Here is a 19695-nt window from a genome sequence, read left to right on the forward strand (position 1 = left end):
CTCACACCCCCCTCCGTCAGGAGCAGACAAAGAGAGGGAGAGTTTGTTTTTCAGTCAAAAATCAATACGTGCCCTTCGAGCTTTTAAGTATGCGAAGCACTGTGCAGAATGTCTTTTCAGGAATCAGCTTTACAAAAGATAGCAACGTGAAGATAATCTTTCAGCATTTTTAGACGAGCGCCCGTATCGTCTAGGTGTGCAAACAGCCCCCTCTGCTCAATCCCCATACGTCAGGATCACAGATAGTCAGCGCAAGAGAGAGAGAACAGTAAGCCGGGTAGCTTCTCAGCCATCTGCCAAAAGCGTCCCTTGTATGAAATCAACTGGGCAAACCAACTGAGGAAGCATGTACCAGAAATTAAAAGACCCATTGTCCGCAGAAATCCGCGATATATATTTAAATATGCTTACATATAAAATCACAATTTAAATGACCGCTACGCGCTCGTGTTGACTCGGCGACGCCCAGAGCAGAAAGAACGCGCTCCGGCCGCTCCAACCGCGCCATGCGGGGAGTGAGAGAGACGGCAATATCTCACACTCTCTCCCCCCTTAAAGAAATTAAATGGGCGCGAGTGAGACCACTGACCTCCCTCCCTTCTATTAGTTATAGGTTATAGTACGTTCGGCTTATCCATGAGTCCGGCTTATCTATGATACGATTTTATTTTAAAAATTCGTATGATTTTTGGTCTCCGGCTAATACATGAGTCCGGCTTATAGACAAGAACTTAGGGTATTTTCCTTTTCTTTTTATAATGGATTTTAAAGAATTAATAGTTTAAGTAGCTTTTTCAATAACAGCACTGATTATTTTAGCTGTGTCTTAGATTGTTGCTTAGTTTACACATGATGCCTAAAATAATACGGCGTGATGAAAAATATTAAGGTCATTTGTATTTCAAGTTTGCTCTAACTATTAATGGGGGAAAAAAGTTGAATTGTATCCATGTTGTGATCACTGTTATTTAAACTATCAATAACTTCAGTTTATATTGTTGTCAGTGTTTGAAAAGACACGATCTAGGAAGGTATTAGCCTGTGTTAATTGTGAAACAAATTAGGGAAAATAAACAACTGTAAACACCATTTCAGTGTAATCTTCTGTATTTCCAATGAGGAAAGGGCTACTGTGATTAAATGATGAGGACTGCTCAAAATTGTCCTGCAGTGACTTGGCACCCTGTCTGGGATTGGTTCCTGCCTTGTGCCCTGTGTTGGCTGGGATTGGTTCCAGCAGACCCCCGTGACCCTGTGTTCGGATTCAGCGGGTTGGAAAATGGTTGGATGGATGGATGGAGGGATGGATGGATGGATGGATGGATGGATGGATGGATGGCTGGCTCAAAATATCACAATTTGCTTACATGCAGCAAGATTAGTCAACAAATTTCAGGATTTCTTTCTTAACATATAGTGGTTCTTTTCCCTTCTTCATTCTTTTTCTTATGAGCCTGCAATAGGACTTCTCATGTATAGTGCAACACTTTCAACTTTCCTTTTTTATCCATCTTCTCAAAAGGATATATAATGATTAATATTATATTCCTCTACATAACCTCTCATTTAGCCAAGATGTGATTCCTATAAAATCATTGTCCCTGGCCAATACTTTTCCCTTTCATTCATGTATTTTGCTTGTAATGCTCCTCACATTAGGAAGCATACATTTTAAAAAGGGAAAAAGGGGCTGCTAAATATAAAATTTCTGACTAAATTTGAATTTAGTTCAGTTTGTCATTACTGTATGTTTTCATCAGGTCCCAACACCTAGTTTGAATATTTGCATACCTCTCTAAAGGTCCCCACTCCTACAATATACATCCCTTTATCTCACAGATACAATATGTCTTGTGATCAATGCTAAATTAATCCAAGCGGTTGCCCCTGGGAAACAAAAGTAAAAAAAAAAATCATGTAATGGGGTGGGAAAAAAAAAAACTGTCATACTGAATTAAATTCAATCATGTGATATCACAAATAAAAACAAAATAAAAGAAACTGTTGAGCCCTTGTCTAGCTTTGTAAGCTACATACAGACATGTGAAAAAGTAAGCACAACCCACCAAAATTGCTGCCTTTTTTAATATATTTGAATAGGCAAACATAAAGGTTTGAAGGTTACTTGAATAAATAAGTAAAATTTGCATGTTAATTTATTCAACAAAAATATCAATAGATGTAATGGAAAAAGTAAGTATACCCTTAGCTTCTGAAGCTGGTACTGCCCCCCTTCAGCAGAAATTACTTTTTATAGGCATTTTACATAACTGCCCAACAGTTTCTTACATCAGCTTGGTAAAACTTTTGACCAAGTGGTTTGTGAGTTTTCTTGCATGTACAGTAATCCCTCGCTATATCGCGCTTCGCCTTTCGCAGCTTCACTCTATCGCGGATTTTATATGTAAGCATATTTAAATATATATCGCGGATTTTTTGCTGGTTCGCGGATTTCTGCGGACAGTGAGTCTTTTAATTTCTGGTACATGCTTCCTCAGTTGGTTTGCCCAGTTGATTTCATACAAGGGACGCTATCGGCAGATGGCTGAGAAGCTACCCAACTTACTTTTCTCTCTCTCTCTCTCTCTCTCTTGCGCTGACATTCTCTGATCCTGACGTAGGGGGATTGAGCAGGGGGCTGTTCGCACACTTAGACGATACGGACGCTCGTCTAAAAATGCTGAAAGATTACCTTCATGTTGCTCCCTTCTGTGCGGCTGCTTCGTGAAGCGACATGCTGCACGGTGCTTTGCATACTTAAAAGCTCGAAGGGCACGTATTGATTTTTGATTGTTTGTTTTTCTCTGTCTCTCTCTCTCTCTTTCTCTGCTCCTGACGGACGGGGTGTGAGCTGCAGCCTTCAACAGCTTTGTGCCGCTGTGCTTCGCATACTTAAAAGCCAAACAGCCCTATTGATTTGTTTGCTTTTCTCTGTCTTTCTGACATTCTGTGCTCCTGATGCACACTCCTTTGAAGAGGAAGATATGTTTGCATTCTTTTAATTGTGAGACGGAACTGTCATCTCTGTCTTGTCATGGAGCACAGTTTAAACCTTTGAAAAAGAGACAAATGTTTGTTTGCAGTGTTTGAATAAAGTTCCTGTTTCTCTACAACCTCCTGTGTTTCTGTGCAAATCTGTGACCCAAGCATGACAATATAAAAATAACCATATAAACATATGGTATCTACTTCACGGATTTTCACCTATCGCGGGGGGTTCTGGAACGCAACCCCCGCGATAGAGGAGGGATTACTGTACCATCAGTTTCAAATTACCCCACAAAATTTCAATGGGATTCAAACTGAGGTTAGACTAGGCCAGTCCATTACCCTCCATTTCTAATTTTTGAGCCATTCTTTGGTGACTTTGCTAGTGCACTCTGGGTCAATACCACAGTGAAAGTTTTGTTCAACTTCTACATTTGAACAGATGGCCTCACATTCTCCTCAAACACTCTTTGATATGATGCAGAATTCAAGTTGACTTGAAGACTGCAAGCTGCCTAGGCCCTGAGGCAGCAAAGCCACCCTAAACCGTTAACATTTCCACCAACATGCTTTACAGTTTCATGAGGTTCTCTTCTTAAAATCTTGTGTTCAGTTTCTGCCAAACATGTCTACTGTTACTGTGGCCAAACAACTCTACTGTATCTTTGATTTATCTGTCCAGAGAACATTAATGCAGAAGGCCTGGTCTTGGCCTGTATGTTTAATGATAAAATTTAGTCTCACTCGAATGTTTTTTGAGTTTTTTCCTGACACACCTCATCACATTTGTGCAAACGCTTTCTGATTGTAAATGCATGGACTTCAACATCAATTTTTAAAAGAGTCACCTTCAGATCCCACAATTAAATTTTGTGGTTCTTGGAGACTTCTGTTAGTATCAAACGGTCAGCTCTTGGCTAAATTTGCTGGACCAGGCAGTCCTGGATAAATGAGAAGTTTCTGAATTCTATGCCACTTGTAGATGATTTTCCTTACAGTGCAATGATTGGTTACAAATAATTTTGTATCTTTATAAATCCCTTGCCAGACTCAAAAGGCATCCACAACCGTCTGAGGACCCTTTTTTTCTTGGTCTGATGACACTATACATGCCAACTGGCAAAGAGAACACTAGACACTACCTAACTGTGGTTTAAATAAGACAAGTTCCACTTAATATATCCTAAGGAGGTTCTAATCACTGGTACAAAATCTGGAACACCTGATTCTAATTTTATGAATCTGAAGTGGTAGTAAATGTAGGGATTACTTTTTTCCCATGTAACATATCTGCACTTTTATTAATTTACATTATGAAAATGAATACATGTCCATTTTATGTGTCACTACTTCAATTATATAATCTTTATCTGTAGGCAATGTTTGCCTTTGCAAATATGTTGAAAAAGCCAAAACATTCCATAGGGTTTACTCACTTTTTTTTTTTTTTTTTTACAAAATTTGGAAACACTTAAAAGAGGAAGAACATGACAGCTTGCTGTACAGGACAAATAAATACCCCTAGGTACTCCTCCCAAATTAGCTTGTTAGACTTGCTGTTCTCAAATTTTTTTAACCACCGCACATCCTTGCAACATGAAGATCATATGCACTATTTCTTTTAAAAACTGTGTAAATCAAAAACTATCAAGGCAGTATTTCAGATACAAGTGAATGAGCATACATCCACTTCAACTGTCTGCAATACTTGTTCAATCAACTACACCAAAGTGTTGTACAACCACATCATAGAACGAGGGATTTCATTTTCTTAAGCTGGCCAACAAACTTACCACTATGCACGGCTTTACTCATTGTAATAGCAGATGGATGAATTAGGCTCTTGCCTGTTTTTGTAAGGCTTTTTATTACTTGCTATTAGGCATACATTTGTGCTTGATTTTCATTTCATTAATTATGATTTCTCACTGACCATGTCATTCGCTGTCTTTAGATGGGATGAGGAAGGGGCCTGAGTTGCCTCAAAAGCTTGCATATTGTAATCTTTTTAGTTAGCCAATAAAAGGTGTCATTTTGCTTGACTTTTCTTTAGATGGGATGTAAACTTCTGTTTGACTTTAATTTTGTTTTGTTTTTTGTTTATCATGAGCCACTTTTCCATCTTGATAACCACATAAATTGGTTATATGGTACATAACATGTTTATAGTATAGCTAGCAAATAAAAGCACTTACTAACTGCAAGTAACCAAGTACCTGCAGGTTTACTACAGGGAGACACACCTATGGACAAAGTGAAGCCAGCCACCAGGAACGACCTGTAGGTGGATGATAAGAGTAGGATAAAGGAGCCTAAGTTCAATGTGCAGTGGAGCTGATAAGGAGGCAGACAGTCATTGTGAATAGAGAAGTCGGCAGGGACATGAATAAATATTTCCCCTCTTGATCATCCCAAGTGTGTGTGCAGAGGGAACAAAGCTGGTAAGACATGGGTTTCTCTGTGTTTAGCAGAGTATTTGTTAAATGGGTGTCATTTCCCATGAACCTTATAGTGGAGACGTTGCTTATTTTTGGGCTTAATTAAACAACATTACCCTTGATCAGCACTAGGAAATACAAAACCAGGTTGATTGACTTTATCACTTATACAGTATCACTCCAGAAGAAGTAGCAGAGATTCTCCTGCCGGTCAGTGGTTTCGGTGTTACATATATTATACAGTATGTGTCCTCCTTTCAGTCTACTTTTCCCCTCACAAACAAATGGGTAGAAATATTCTACTGTGGCACAAAAGTAAGATATTTTATATAAAGCAATATTATCACAATGGTGACTATTCCACTATTATACAAAACAAAAATATTCACTAAGATTACTCTGCAAATCAACAAAACTTTATTTTGTGTGGCAATTAGAGTGGCATTATTTGAAAAGAGGCACTGCTCATTTTACTGACATGTTTACTTGTAAAGCCACTAATATGATATAAGAAATATTACTTCTTTATGGTGTGATCATTCAGAAAAGAAATAATACAAGGTACTCTTTTGTTAAATTAAGCAGATGACAGTTACAATAATAAGGCATGTGGAGACTTTTCTTTGACCAACAATGCAGAAACACCCTAAGGCAGCAAATAGAAATGAATTTTAATTAAGCTGTGAACATTGCATTTGCACTTATAAATTATATATAAATTATATATTGGTAACACAGCCTTAGTTTTAATATAGAGGCAGCAAAAAAACAGCAATAATGATTATCCCTGCCAGTCAAAATTTTCAAAATAAAACAAAGTTGTTTTTTTTTTTTTATGAACTCTCAGGATCTAACAGATAAACGTATTAGTAACTGAAAAATATAACTGAGAACAAAAAATAATATATTCAAACAAATTTTCTGAAATTATCCATCTTTGCCAGTGCTGTTGAGAGTTGTTAAAAGAATAATAAACAAACAAAAATATAAGCTATTGTATATTATACCAGACAAGACACATTGTCAGATATTTTAAGTATGGTGGTTGGGTAATCTATCACAGCTCTTCCAAACAGTACACTAATGGATCTGGTAAATCATTTAGGATTTTATATCACCCATTAATTACATTTCAAAAGATTTAAACTCTCCTAATGTGTGAGTAATGACAGCTGGGGCATCCCAACTAGAAAGAATAACGGAAAAAACATTTTTAAGCCCTATCATATTTAAACTAAAAAATAATTTCCTGAACAATTTGTGAAAAAAAATGTAAAACATTTTTCTGTTTGTTTACTTTTATGCTCAAAAGATACTTTTTTTATTTCCATCTATGCCATTCTACAAAATGTTTTCCAAAAATTTTAAAGGTAATCAAATGTACTTACTAGTCTATACTATATATTCTATCAAAAAAAGAAGATATATCCATGTTAAAACTTCATTTTCTAAAGATGGTTCATTCAAAAACATCAGTGCGAAAGCAGAAACCCATCCCAGCAACAAGAAGCAGAGGGCAGGAAGCAGCCATACTTTGCAAGTCAATAAATACTTTGGAGTTGATAATCTGCAGAAGCAAATAAACATTTAAGGAGGAAATCCAAAATGTAACAGGGAGAACCAGAAACTGAATACAAAAGTCATCACAGCCAAGGGATGTCGTTAGCCCAAGTCTTAGATGTTAGGGAAGGCCGCCATTTTAGTTTTTGCACTGTTGATGTCCCTGTTAGGTGTCCCTTGGAATTTTCACGCTATCAGCAGTCATTATCAGAATGCTAAACTGGAGACACCAGGGCTGGCCTTTATAAGACCTGAGGTTATAGGCATATGTGCATTGAACAGGTTGGGGGGAGGGCTCTCGAAGATCTGGGGCTAAAGCCCCAGAAGCTTCCCCAACGACACCACTGTCACATCCACAAACTTAACTGGATTTAGAATGCTGTAAATCAGCAATGGTAACTGCTGTGCTAACATGTCACAAAAGATAAAAGATCCATCAATCTATCTTCCGAACCAGGTTTCTTGTTGGTTGCAGGCAATAAGTCAATAACAAATACTGAGCATTTTCACACACACAAATTGAAATCACCAATAAACTTTAAATCTCTATCTTTGTCATGTGGACAAAACTAGAATATGCTCAGAAAACCCCACAATAAACAAATATTAGAAAATTGTGGTAACACTAGTTACTGATTAAGCCACAGATAAAAACCAGGTTCATGGAGCTGTTAGCCATGTATACATAACAATATTGAAAAATGAAAAAAATGAAGACTAATCAGACAGCTCAAACTGTGTACTGGGTTGTACAAAAGTTTAAAATGACTTAAATGCAGCATAAAATAAAATAAGATTACATGCAGCAAAATCATGAGTGTATATAGCCTTTGGATGCTGGGCAAGAAGTCCTAGTGCTAATATGAAAGCTAAGGGACAGTTCTTGATATATGATCAGGCTGTGCTATAGTTTGAAGGGTAACTGTCCCTTGCCAGAAAAACATACTCAGAAACAACAGTGGTACCCCAAACAATGTACTATGAAGAAATGTAGCTCTGAGGCAGGTTTGGATGCGTTAACATTATGGTAAATTTTAAGTAGCTCTTGATCCCAGATGAAACACTGAATTGATATAGTTGCCCTAATATATTAACTTTGACATATAGACTAGAGTTATTTCAATTAACTGATCAATGACAGTAAATTCCAGGTGTATAAAGGCTTGTTATATTTTAAACAGATGAAAACATATGTATTTTCAAGGATAGATACCATAAAGGTTGCACAACACTTTTGAAGAATTTCTTAGCCTGTTGGATTAGCACTCTTTGGGAAAGGCACTACACAAAGTATCTGTTGAGGCTACGTTCACCATCTTGGCTGCAATGTTTTATTAGCTTTGCAGTAACAATGCTACATGAAAAGGATTAGATCAGACCACAAATTCTTAAATCAGTGAATACTGTAGGATTTTCAACACTGTAACAAAGTATTCAGAGCAGTAGGCACTTATCTGGCATAAAAATGCACTAATCATCACAATATTACAGTCTCACGCATTTGATGTGCTCCATTTGTGAAACAACCAAAGAAATTACAATGTACAAAATCTACCAATGAGAATATCATCACCATTGGGAAGAGCAATGCTGATATCACATTGAATGACTTCTAGTCAAAAGATATGTCAGACTTGCTGCAGTTGCTGATCCCGCTGCCGGATCAGGTCAATTCAAATGAAGGAAAAATCACTGAACATTGCATATTTAGAAACCTGTTGCCAACTTTCCAGCATACCTGTGCTCTCCCCTTTTCATGACAGCCAATAAAGTGTTGGCTATCAAAGCTTACGATGTACAAACAGTTAACAGGTATGACAATATCAGTCACAATCTTGGCCCTTTTTATTCTTTTTCTATTCTACTGTGGTAAGTAAAACACAAAACATCAGACAGACTAGTTTCTCTTCTGTTTGTCAGGTGCAAATCACCCGCGTTACTTATTCCTTTTCATTGAATTTTATGCACGGTACTTGTGGATGAGAATTAAATTGTTGTCAGCTCTAATGCACAAGAATCTGTTCCCACAATTAAAGACAAAATAAAACTTGTTAAATTTTCTTGGAATGAGTCACAGACTACTTGGAGTGAGCTACGGAGCATGTCACATTATGCAACCAGCTTTACAGGAGTTCACCAGCAACTGCCTGCAATTTGGTAAGATTATGTAAAATCAAGGTTACAAGTGGAAAACGCTGGAAAAGATATGCAATGTAACATAGCCATGACTGGAAGGTACAAAGAAATATTGTTGACAAATCATAAATCTAAAATATCTAAAATTAAATTCAGAACAGGAAGAAAAATATAAAACAACAGGAAAAAGTAAAAGCAGTTAATCCGAAGCTCATGCATTCAAGACAGCCAAACAATGAGCAGTATTTTGTGATCATTTTAAGGTTTACAACAAGAGAATTTTACAAAAATAAATAAATAAATAAAACTGATAAGTTAATACAAGGTGATAAAAAGCAAGATTTATAAAAGATTAAAAAGGATGCAACTGCTTGAATAGTAAACATACAAAGCACATTCTCAGTATAAAAGTATAGACATATGTAATGTAAATACTGCAGGATATTTAATTTCCTGTAATGTTAATTCAGTTCTTTTATTTTGTAAATTTGTGCATCTGCTCTAATACTATTTTTTTTAATAAGTGTACTTTATAAGAGTACAAAAAGTGACCTGAATTTCTAGTACTGTAATGAATTACTTACAACTAGGTTACAAATGCCCTAGTACTATATCCCACTATGCTTTAAAAAAAAATCACCAAGTGGTTTGACTACTTTTATGCCATAAACCTTAACTGTTTTAAGTCCATATTGCTTTGAAAATCCTAAGCTTGAACCAATATCTAACCCTACCATCTGGGCAAAAAGAGTTGCATTAAAGTATTGCCTTGCTACATGATAACATAAATAGACAATCATAAAAAAGGTATTTCCATCATGGGTAATTATCAACCTTTATTTATGCCCTTTTTCAAGAGCAAAGTTTTGAGTGTACCTTGCTAAAGCACATTCAGAATTTATTTCTCCAACAACAACAATTATGCAAATTGAAATCATTGCTACAAATGTGATGAGGTTTTTACTTACAGGTGCCACAATCTTTCCAGTCTGCCCAACCTGCATATCATTTGGGACAAATCCTGCATCAACAGCTGCTCTTGAAGCTCCAACTAGAACCAGCATATACAGATAAACTGATTAACCCAAGGCCAAACAAAAATATTCTTCACTGTGTTATTAATGTATATTTCCAACAAATGACACCTTTTATTGGCTAACTAAAAAGACTACAATATGCAAGCTTTCAAGGCAACTCAGGCCCATTCTTCAGGAAATATGTAATACAGAGACTGAAATTCCCTGTGTTTATATAGACACAAGGACAGCTACAGCATTGGAAAAGTGAGCTATCTTAGATATAAAAAATGAATAAACCTCTCCAGGCAAAGATTCATTTAGCAAGAGAGGAGGACAATGTACTATATAATCAAGATCATTTGATAAATGTCCAACAAACTCTTTTGGAAGTTGCAATGTGGATCTGTAGTCAGGTTGTCTGGGTCAATCCGAGAGATGTAAACAATCATCATATCTTGTTATAAAACTCTTGTCTCTATTTAAACCATGTTGTATTAAATTTTAGCACAAGTTTAACTTCCAATTCGTTTCTCTCTTGATGTGTTTAGAAGTTGCCCATAAGCACTGTGACTTTAAAGTCCTTCTCACAATAAAAGGTGTCATTTTGCTTGACTTATCATTACATTCATAATAGCTAACACGGTACATCACCGCAGTACTCCAATAATTGACTATATTAAATTAAAACAGCAATTCATTGTCATACAAATCTTAAAAAAAAAACCAAACCAACAACAACATAATCCATTTATAATCCAAGATTCCAACATATGTATATTTTTAAACTGAAAACAAAGGCACCTTTTTATCTGAAGGTACAGCTACCTAAAAGGTTTTTCATGTTAAATATTAATTCTTAATCTTTACCTGTCAATTAGTTGTTACATGAAAACAAAGCAAACAGCTATTAAAAAAATATTGTATAAATGTTTGATTTTATGTCCCAAATAAAGATTTAATCAAAACAAAAGGTTGCCAGTAAACAATAAAAAGGTAAGTAAAAAACTGTGCACACAAAACACACTTGAAAAGCATACTTAAGTAAAAAAAATTTTTATTTCAATGAGAGATTAAAGTTTGCATAGCTGTGCTACATTATACATTTCTGTAAATGCCCCATGGGGATAAAAAGATACACACGTATCATAAAGAAAAGAAAACCAAGAGAATGACAGCAACTGACCACATGATCTTTGACAAATACTTATCCTGGCATACATGAATGAGTTCATTCAAATAATATGAACTACAGTATATTCCTTTGTATTGCATAATAGAGAGAGTTCCAAGAGAATATGCAGTCATTGACAATTACTGTTTTCTTTTTATGTTTAAGAAGTAAAAATGACACACAGATAGATAAAAACAAACTGGAGGATGCTGTAACATTCAGCAAAACAGTAACACTAATGTTCCTCATTTTAACATTCACTGCTTCAAATGATTTTTTTCAACATCATTTCACTAAAAGCATCAAATCACGATTGTAATTATTTCATTGCAGAAAAGACTGATTAAAAACTGACTGAAAAATTTCCTCAGTTTCGGCCAATATAAAACTCCCTGAAATACTATCTAATATAAACATTTTACTGTAATTATTTCTAAGATGCAGTGTCATTTGAACTGCATCAGAAAAGATAAAGGTTGAATCTTCTGCAACAGGGCCAATAATTATTAATTATTATTACCTGCAGCTTGCAATTGGTCAGCAAGATCATATAGTAGTTTAAAGTTTTCACCACTCTTCAGTCCTCTTCCTAAAAAAGCATTATATAAAAATATGAAATACTTAATATCAGAAAATATATCAGTACTCTTTACAATATTAATTTATTTTTAAAAATTAGTATTATTTACTTTTCATAATAAATATATATTATAAATGTTTCTAAAACTAGAATGTAAGGTGCTAAGCAAATTAAATTTTATCTAGAAGCACTTGTCCAACTCCATGCAAACATCTATTGATCTGTGAGATACAGCACTGGATCTGTAAAGCACAATTTGAATTATCCTTGTTCCTTCATTGATACCAAATTAAAATAAAGAAGATAAATATGAGCAGAAATTTAGCAACCTGCTGCTGTTCTTACTAATGATATTTGATACATTTCCTCATTACATTATAGAAATGGAACAAGTTTAAAAAATGTATTTAAAAAACTAAAGCATCCACTTATTAACTGGAAGAGCTGAACATTTTGGAATCTAGCATGGGATTTAGATATTCTTTAAAAATAGCGATTCCAAATCTTATACATTCAGAAACACTACATGTATCCCCATCTGGTTCTTCCTGCATTATCTAGTACTATTTATTGTAGAAAGAATACTCAGTTTTCTGCATTTAAGGTTTTGGCTAAGTTTTAGAGGTGGCTGATTTGCCCTACTATTGGCTAGATTTAAATATCTAGGATCAGTGGTAGCTCAAGATGGAAAATTAGATGCAGAGATAAGCCATAGAGAGTGCAGTATGGATGGAACAACTGGAAGAAGGCATCAGGAGTATTGTGTGACAGAAAGGTTAACATGAAAGTAAAAAGTAAAGTTTTAAAGACAGTGGTATGACCAACAATGATGTATGGAGCTGAGACATGAGGAGTAAATATAGCAGAGGAGAAGAAGTTAAAAGTAGTGTAAAGGACAGCCGGGTCCCATGCCCGGCAGGGACGCCTCTGCTACATCTGTTCCGGGGGAGCAACCATGGACTGTTCAATACCTCCCCCGGGACGCTTGGCGGCAGCCTCCCTGGCAGCCAATGATTCCCCAACCCGGCGCATGGCTCCATGGGAGATGGAGTCCTCCACAGCCTGGTTGGGGGCTCGGATGGCCGCCAGGGGGAGCTGCGTGGAGTCAGCAGCCTGGCTGGTCATACCTTCAGCCCCACCCGGAAGGGCAATTAGGACCAGGTGGCCAAGCACCTGGACCGCTTCCGGGTGGGATATAGAAAAGGGCCAGCCACCACCACTCAGAGAGCCAGAATCGGGAGGAAGAGGACGAGCTTGCCTGGGAGGAGTGGTGGTGGTGCTGCGGTGGAGAGAAAAAGTGTGGTTTGTGTGTTATTTAAGTGCTTGTGGGACTGTGTTGGGCCTGTGGGACATGGGGAAGGCATGCCCCACGGCTGAAGAAAAATAAAAATCTGTTTGTGTTACACGTGCCTCTGCCTCAGTCTGTGCCGAGTTGGGCGCTATATAGCGCGCCATATTACATAGATGCAAAAAATAAAATGTTGGGATGGATGTGTAGAATTACAATTACCTAGTTGCATAAAGGTGCACAACGTTTATAATGGGGTTTGTAACAACATTCAGACTTAACAAATCGCATTCTCAATCACTACAAACATGGAGTAAATAAAAGTTAAAATATTTTTAGGTGGGGTATTCTTTTAATAATTTTACTAAAGGTCTGAGTAAAATATAATAAGTTTAACGATTACATTCATTTCTAGTTGTTGATTTAAACAGGTGTTAGAGGAAGAACATTAAACAAAACTTTTACACTAATAAACGCAGCCCTCCCATGCTCTTGGCTTCATGTGCTGCAATATCATAATGATGTGCCTTTTTAAGCTTGCATCTTACTCAAGGTTTACTCTCCTTTCTAAACTTAAATTTTGAAACACTGATCCATTCCATTCCAACACAATTGTTTGTTCAGGATATACTTGCTAGCTAAAGCTCTTCTCCAGGGACCACTGTAGTATGCAAAACACAGAGCAGGGTGTGTCATTTACTTTGCATCTCTCAAGTGGCTGAGCTCCCTCTGTTCTGTGCTTAAATATATATATATATATATATATATACAGTAATCCATCACCTATCGCGGGGGTTACGTTCCAGAGCCCCCCGCGATAGGTGAAAATCCGCGAAGTAGCGACCTATATTTATTTTATTATTTATACATATTTTAAGGCTTTATAAACCCTTCCCACACTCTTATAAACCTTTCTCACTCTCTTGTTAACCTTTCCCACGCTCTTATAAACACTTTCTGCATTCTTAAACACCGCAGACCAACACTGCACACTGCACGCAGCGATCAGACGTCAATGTGTCTGCACTCGCTTTGTGAAGGGGGGCAGCTGAACTCTCAGCAGAGCAGAAATGGACTTTGTGCTGCTTCTGCCAAAATGCCTGCTTGTCGCTCTGCACGTTCGGAAGGAGGAGGAGTGGGGGTGTGTGAGGGCTAAACGCACGTTCGCTTAAACCGCCCTCCCCGGAGGCGCAGTACGCTCCTGCCACTTCGCATTGTCAAGGGGGTGGGGAGCTGAATGAACGCTAAGGAGAAGTGGACTTTGTGCTGGCTTTGTGCTGCTTGTCGCTCTGCGTGTCAATAATTTAAATGCCTGTACATCACCAATTTTCCTGTCTCACTGTCTTGTCTTGCGTGAAGTTAAAATGTTTTATAAGAGTGAGATGTTACTCATATCCTTAGCCCGACATCCACATATCATATGTGTTAACAAAGTGTTTTATAAGTTTACATGTGTTTAAAGCATGTGGGATGGGTATTTTAAGGCTTAAACTATAAAAATGTTTATTTATATGGTCTTTCTATATCGCGGATTTTCTCCTGTTGCTGATGGGTCTGGAACATAACTTCCGCGATAGGCAGGCAATCACTTGTATTTAAAAACCCGCGAAGTCGTGAATCCGCGAAAAGTGAACCGCGAAGTAGCGAGGGATTACTGTATATATATATATATATATATATATATATATATACAGTACTGTGCAAATTTTTAGGCAGGTGTGAAAAAATGCTGTAAACAAAGAATGCTTTCAGAAATAATGATTGCTTATTGTTATCAATTTACAAAATGAAAAGTGAGCGAACAAAAGAAAAATCTAAATCAAATCAATATTTGGTGTTACTACCTTTTGCCTCCAAACCAGCATCAATTCTTATAGGTACACTTGCATAAAGTCAGGGATTTTGTAGGATTCTAGTCAGGTGTATGATCAACCAATTATACCAAACAGGTGCTAATGATCATCAATGTCACACGTAGGTTGAAACACAGTCATTAACTGAAACAGAAACAGCTATGTAGGAGGCTTAAAACTGGGTGAGGAACAGCCAAACTCTGCTACCAAAGTGAGGCTGTGGAAGACAGTTTCCATGTCATGGCAAGATTGAGCACAGCAACAAGACACAAGGTAGTTCTACTGCATCAGCAAGGTCTCTCCCAGACAAAGATTTCAAAGCAGACTGGGGTTTCAAGATGTGCTGTCCAAGCTCTTTTGAAGAAGCACAAAGAAACGGGCAACACTGAGGATCGTAGACGCAGTGGTCGGCCAAGGAAACTTAGTGCAGCAGATGAAAGACACATCAAGCTTATTACCCTTCGAAATCGGAAGATGTCCAGTAGTGCCATCAGCTCAGAACTGGCAGAAACCAGTGGGACCCAGGTACACCCATCTACTGTCCGGAGAGGTCTGGCCAGAAGTGGTCTTCATGGAAGAGTTGCAGCCAAAAAGCCATACCTCCGACGTGAAAACAAGGCTAAGCGACTCAAGTATGCACGAAAACATAGGAACTGGGGTGCAGAAAAATGGCAGCAGGTGCTCTGGACTGATGAGTCAAAATTTGAAATATTTGGCTGTAGCAGAAGGCAGTTTGTTCGTCGAAGGGCTGGAGAGCGGTACAATAATGAGTGTTTGCAGGCAACAGTGAAGCATGGTGGAGGATCCTTGCATGTTTGGGGCTGCATTTCTGCAAATGGAGCTGGAGATTTGGTCAGGATTAATGGTGTTCTCAATGCTGAGAAATACAGGCTGATACTTATCCATCATGCAATACCATCAGGGAGGCGTATGATTGGCCCTAAATTTATTCTGCAGCGGGACAATGACCACAAACATACAGCCAAAGTCATTAAGAACTATCTTCAGCGTAAAGAAGAACAAGAAGTCCTGGAAGTGATGGTATGGCCCCCACAGAGCCCTGATCTCAACATCATTGAGTGTGTCTGGGATTACATGAAGAGACAGAAGGATGTGGGGACGCCTACATCCACAGAAGATCCGTGGTTAGTTCTCCAAGATGTTTGGAACAACCTACCAGCCGAGTTCCTTCAAAAACTGTGTGCAAGTGTACCTAGAAGAATTGATGCTGTTTTGAAGGCAAAGGGTGGTCACACCAAATATTGATTTGATTTAGATTTCTCTTTTGTTCATTCACTGCCTTTTGTTGATTGCTGAAAATAAATGATTAACACTTCCATTTTTGAAAGCATTCTTTGTTTACAGCATTTTTTCACACCTGCCTAAAACTTTTGCACAGTACTGTATATATATTATACTTGTTGATAAGGGTTACTAGATAATGTGTATGTCATGTAAAGGGGATGCAGTAATTATTTGTGTTACTGGTAATTTGCATGGGGCAAATACCCACAAATGTCAAGCAGACTATTTCATTCCAGCTTAAACTGAACATCTTGTTGACATACAATCACGTGTGTAATCTTTGCATATGCAAAAATCAAGTTCAAGTACAATACATATGGGTGTTGATATAAGTAAAATGTATTATTATTATTACAAAGAAGATTGATCAAATAAATGAACTAAAAGGGATTAAAAAAGCAATGGCACCTACTTATGAATCGGTTTCTTCAGATTTGTGCACTTAAAAAAATGAAGGAAAAGGAGGGTAATAATACCAAGACATGATAACAGAGTGGCACAAACATTACTAAGGGGTAACTTAGTGTTTATCTGTATAGTGTTGCAAACGAATTAGTAAGAAGGAGTCTACTATTAGTAAACAATTTCCAGAACATTTTACACATTAGAACCTATTAAGAAAATTAAAGGGTAAAAGAATAAGAATAATTTCGATTGCAGCGAAAATATAAAAGCTAAAAAATATCTTCTATTGAAATTTAATTTTTAAGAAATGACCATACATAATCTGGTTCATTAAGCAGAGACTTATTCAATTGTTGAGAAACCCATATAGCAAATAGTGATCTTTGAAATCTTTAACGTGAAAGCAGTAATTGAACACTGCGTAGTAAAATTCAAACACTGTTAAAATAGCATCAATAATTTAAAATTTATTATTTCAGTAGTTAACAAAATTAGATTTTTCATCTTAAATATACGTAACTTCACACATAGTATTTTTTTTTCTTTTCTTTTCTTGTCTTCAATAAAAATGTGCTTAAAAAACTATAAAGAATAAATGTGAAGATAAAATGTTAAAAAAGAAAATATTTATTTAAGGTACAAAAACACAGATAGATATTTTAAAATAAATTGCCAATGGTATACAGTTTATTTAATTTTTTAATTGAATGGCTCTAAGTTAAAAAGAATAAATGTAAAACCACAATGCTAAGCTATAGTTCTGTAAGGCCCAGTGTGTGTCTATGGGTTTTCACTGCAATCTCTCAACTGCATGTTTTTTTGGCAGCAATACAAATACAGTACTATTTCAATAGTAATTGCTGTGGTGCTGAGAGAAGCAAAACTACCTTTATTATATTACTTACTCTTTTCAGGTTCTTCAAATTATTATTTCATTCTACAGGTATTCCAAAATGCCAAAGCAAGAACGCTACCATGAATTTGATTGATCAAACATATCAGCCTAGTTCTAAAGCCTCTATGTTCAATTCCAGAAAAGTAAAAAATTGATATAATACAGTCATTATATTGATATAAACAGTGAACAGTAGATACAGCAACAATTTGCATTACTTAAGTTAACAATATTCCTTCACTGCCACCTAGTCTAAGGAACTGAAATATTATATCTGGCTAACAGATTTATTTAAATAAACCTCAGGATACAGTAATCTAATTTTATATGTACTCTTTCACAAATGTCTATTTTGCAAGTTAGTTTTAATTATTCTTTTGTAATTACATTTTGTAAAGCACTTTTAGGCTCCATTCCCTAGCACATTTGGTACATTGGTTTAGAAAATGGATGTATTGACAGATGTATGGAGATATTATTATACTTTCATTGTTAATATACTATTTTGACACTGAAAGACTGTTAGTCCTCTTTAATTTCATATTAATTCCATTAAATCCATTATCTTCACTATCACCACAAATTAAATTAACTTTGGTTATATTTAAATTAAAAAAAAAAACACAATATGCTTTGACATACATAGAATATTGTACCTACCACCTGATACTACAACTTTTGCACTGGTTAACTCTGGACGATCGCTTTTAGTCAGGTTCTGTTCAAGCCATTCTGATAGACCGACAGTAGAATCAGTAGTAACTGGAACAAATATTAAGAAAAAAAATTGAAATCTCTATATAAACACTGAATAATTTTAAGCTACATATCAAATACCAGTCCTTCATGTGTACTTATACTAATGGAAGCTTTAATGAAACCATGAAATCACTGAAACATTAAACCTCAGCTTATATATTTTTGAAATTTTAGTGACTTCTAGGTAGAAGCATGAAGTTCGCAGCACTCTTAGATATAATAAGACTTCACATACATAAATCATTTGGAAGGTTTTTTGCAAACTGTGAAAAAAACAGAATCTGTGGGAACTTTAACATAATAATACAAATGTGAACAATAGAACTGAACACAAAAAAGTCTAAACAACAATGCTATGAATAAGAAAACACTTGAAAGACAAGATGCAAGGAGTAAAAACATGCTTAAAAGTCTACTGACATTTACTGTTCTTTTTTTTTTTTTTTTCTTTCTACCATGTGTACTAGATTGGGAGAAGATTAAAAATCATAAGTAGGATGAACTCTGGTGTGAGAACAGACACACACACACAAAGTAGTTCATACATCCATTATATTTCTATAGACCATTCTTTTGAAATGAGTGAGGCATGGAGCCATCGTGCAAATGAAAACGCCATTAACAGACATTTGGACATGAACCCAGCATATGCAAACTTAAGAAGATGAACATCCTCATAATAAATAAAACTTTACGACCAACACCATCCTACCCCCCCTCCCCCCCTTACCTAATTTTGCTATAAATTGCCTTTGATTCTTGTGTGTCTAATCATTATCCTCTGATGACGGCTCCTGGCAGGAGCTGAAAGCTCAGGAGTAAAAACAACTTTATGATACGCGATTCATTCTCTCCCTTTGTGGATAACCAACTACAAATATGCAAACTGTATCACAAACCTTCGCTTCTATTCGTACAACCTTCGGGCAAGAACCACTCCAATGTATTAGACAATGGGAAACTTTGGCAATCCGAGAAGCACACAGCTATGAAAAACTTTTCTTTTTCGATGGTTGCATCAGGCACAATGTAATTCCGAAATGCTTACGTTTTAAACCACCGACGAACACTCCAAAGATGGCAGTCATCATGCAGCAATTCACAAAAGGCGTTTTGTACCAACTTATCACCGAAACACACTGCCAACGAACCAGTTACAGATCCAAAACTACGAAGCAACGATCCAAACTCCTCACAACATGCAGACAGACGATTACAGAGGAATGGACCAAACGGATCCAGGACACAGCTTCCAAAAGCTGTATTTCTAAGCGAGATACACTCAACAAAAAATGGAA

General features: G+C 36.5%; 1 protein-coding gene across 1 annotated transcript in view; it reads right to left on the minus strand.

The window, feature by feature from the left end:
* The window catches only part of etfa (electron transfer flavoprotein subunit alpha), a 130946-nt gene that overhangs the window by 17876 nt on the left and 93375 nt on the right, over positions 1–19695 (minus strand). The window contains exons 7-9 of the mRNA XM_028823062.2: positions 18299–18400; positions 11833–11901; positions 10091–10173 (exon numbers count right to left, since the gene is read on the minus strand). Coding sequence (XP_028678895.1) covers positions 10091–10173; positions 11833–11901; positions 18299–18400 — 254 coding nt within the window. The remainder of the gene's footprint in view (positions 1–10090; positions 10174–11832; positions 11902–18298; positions 18401–19695) is intronic.

Source organism: Erpetoichthys calabaricus, chromosome 17, assembly GCF_900747795.2.
Source record: "Erpetoichthys calabaricus chromosome 17, fErpCal1.3, whole genome shotgun sequence".
NCBI lineage: Eukaryota > Metazoa > Chordata > Cladistia > Polypteriformes > Polypteridae > Erpetoichthys > Erpetoichthys calabaricus.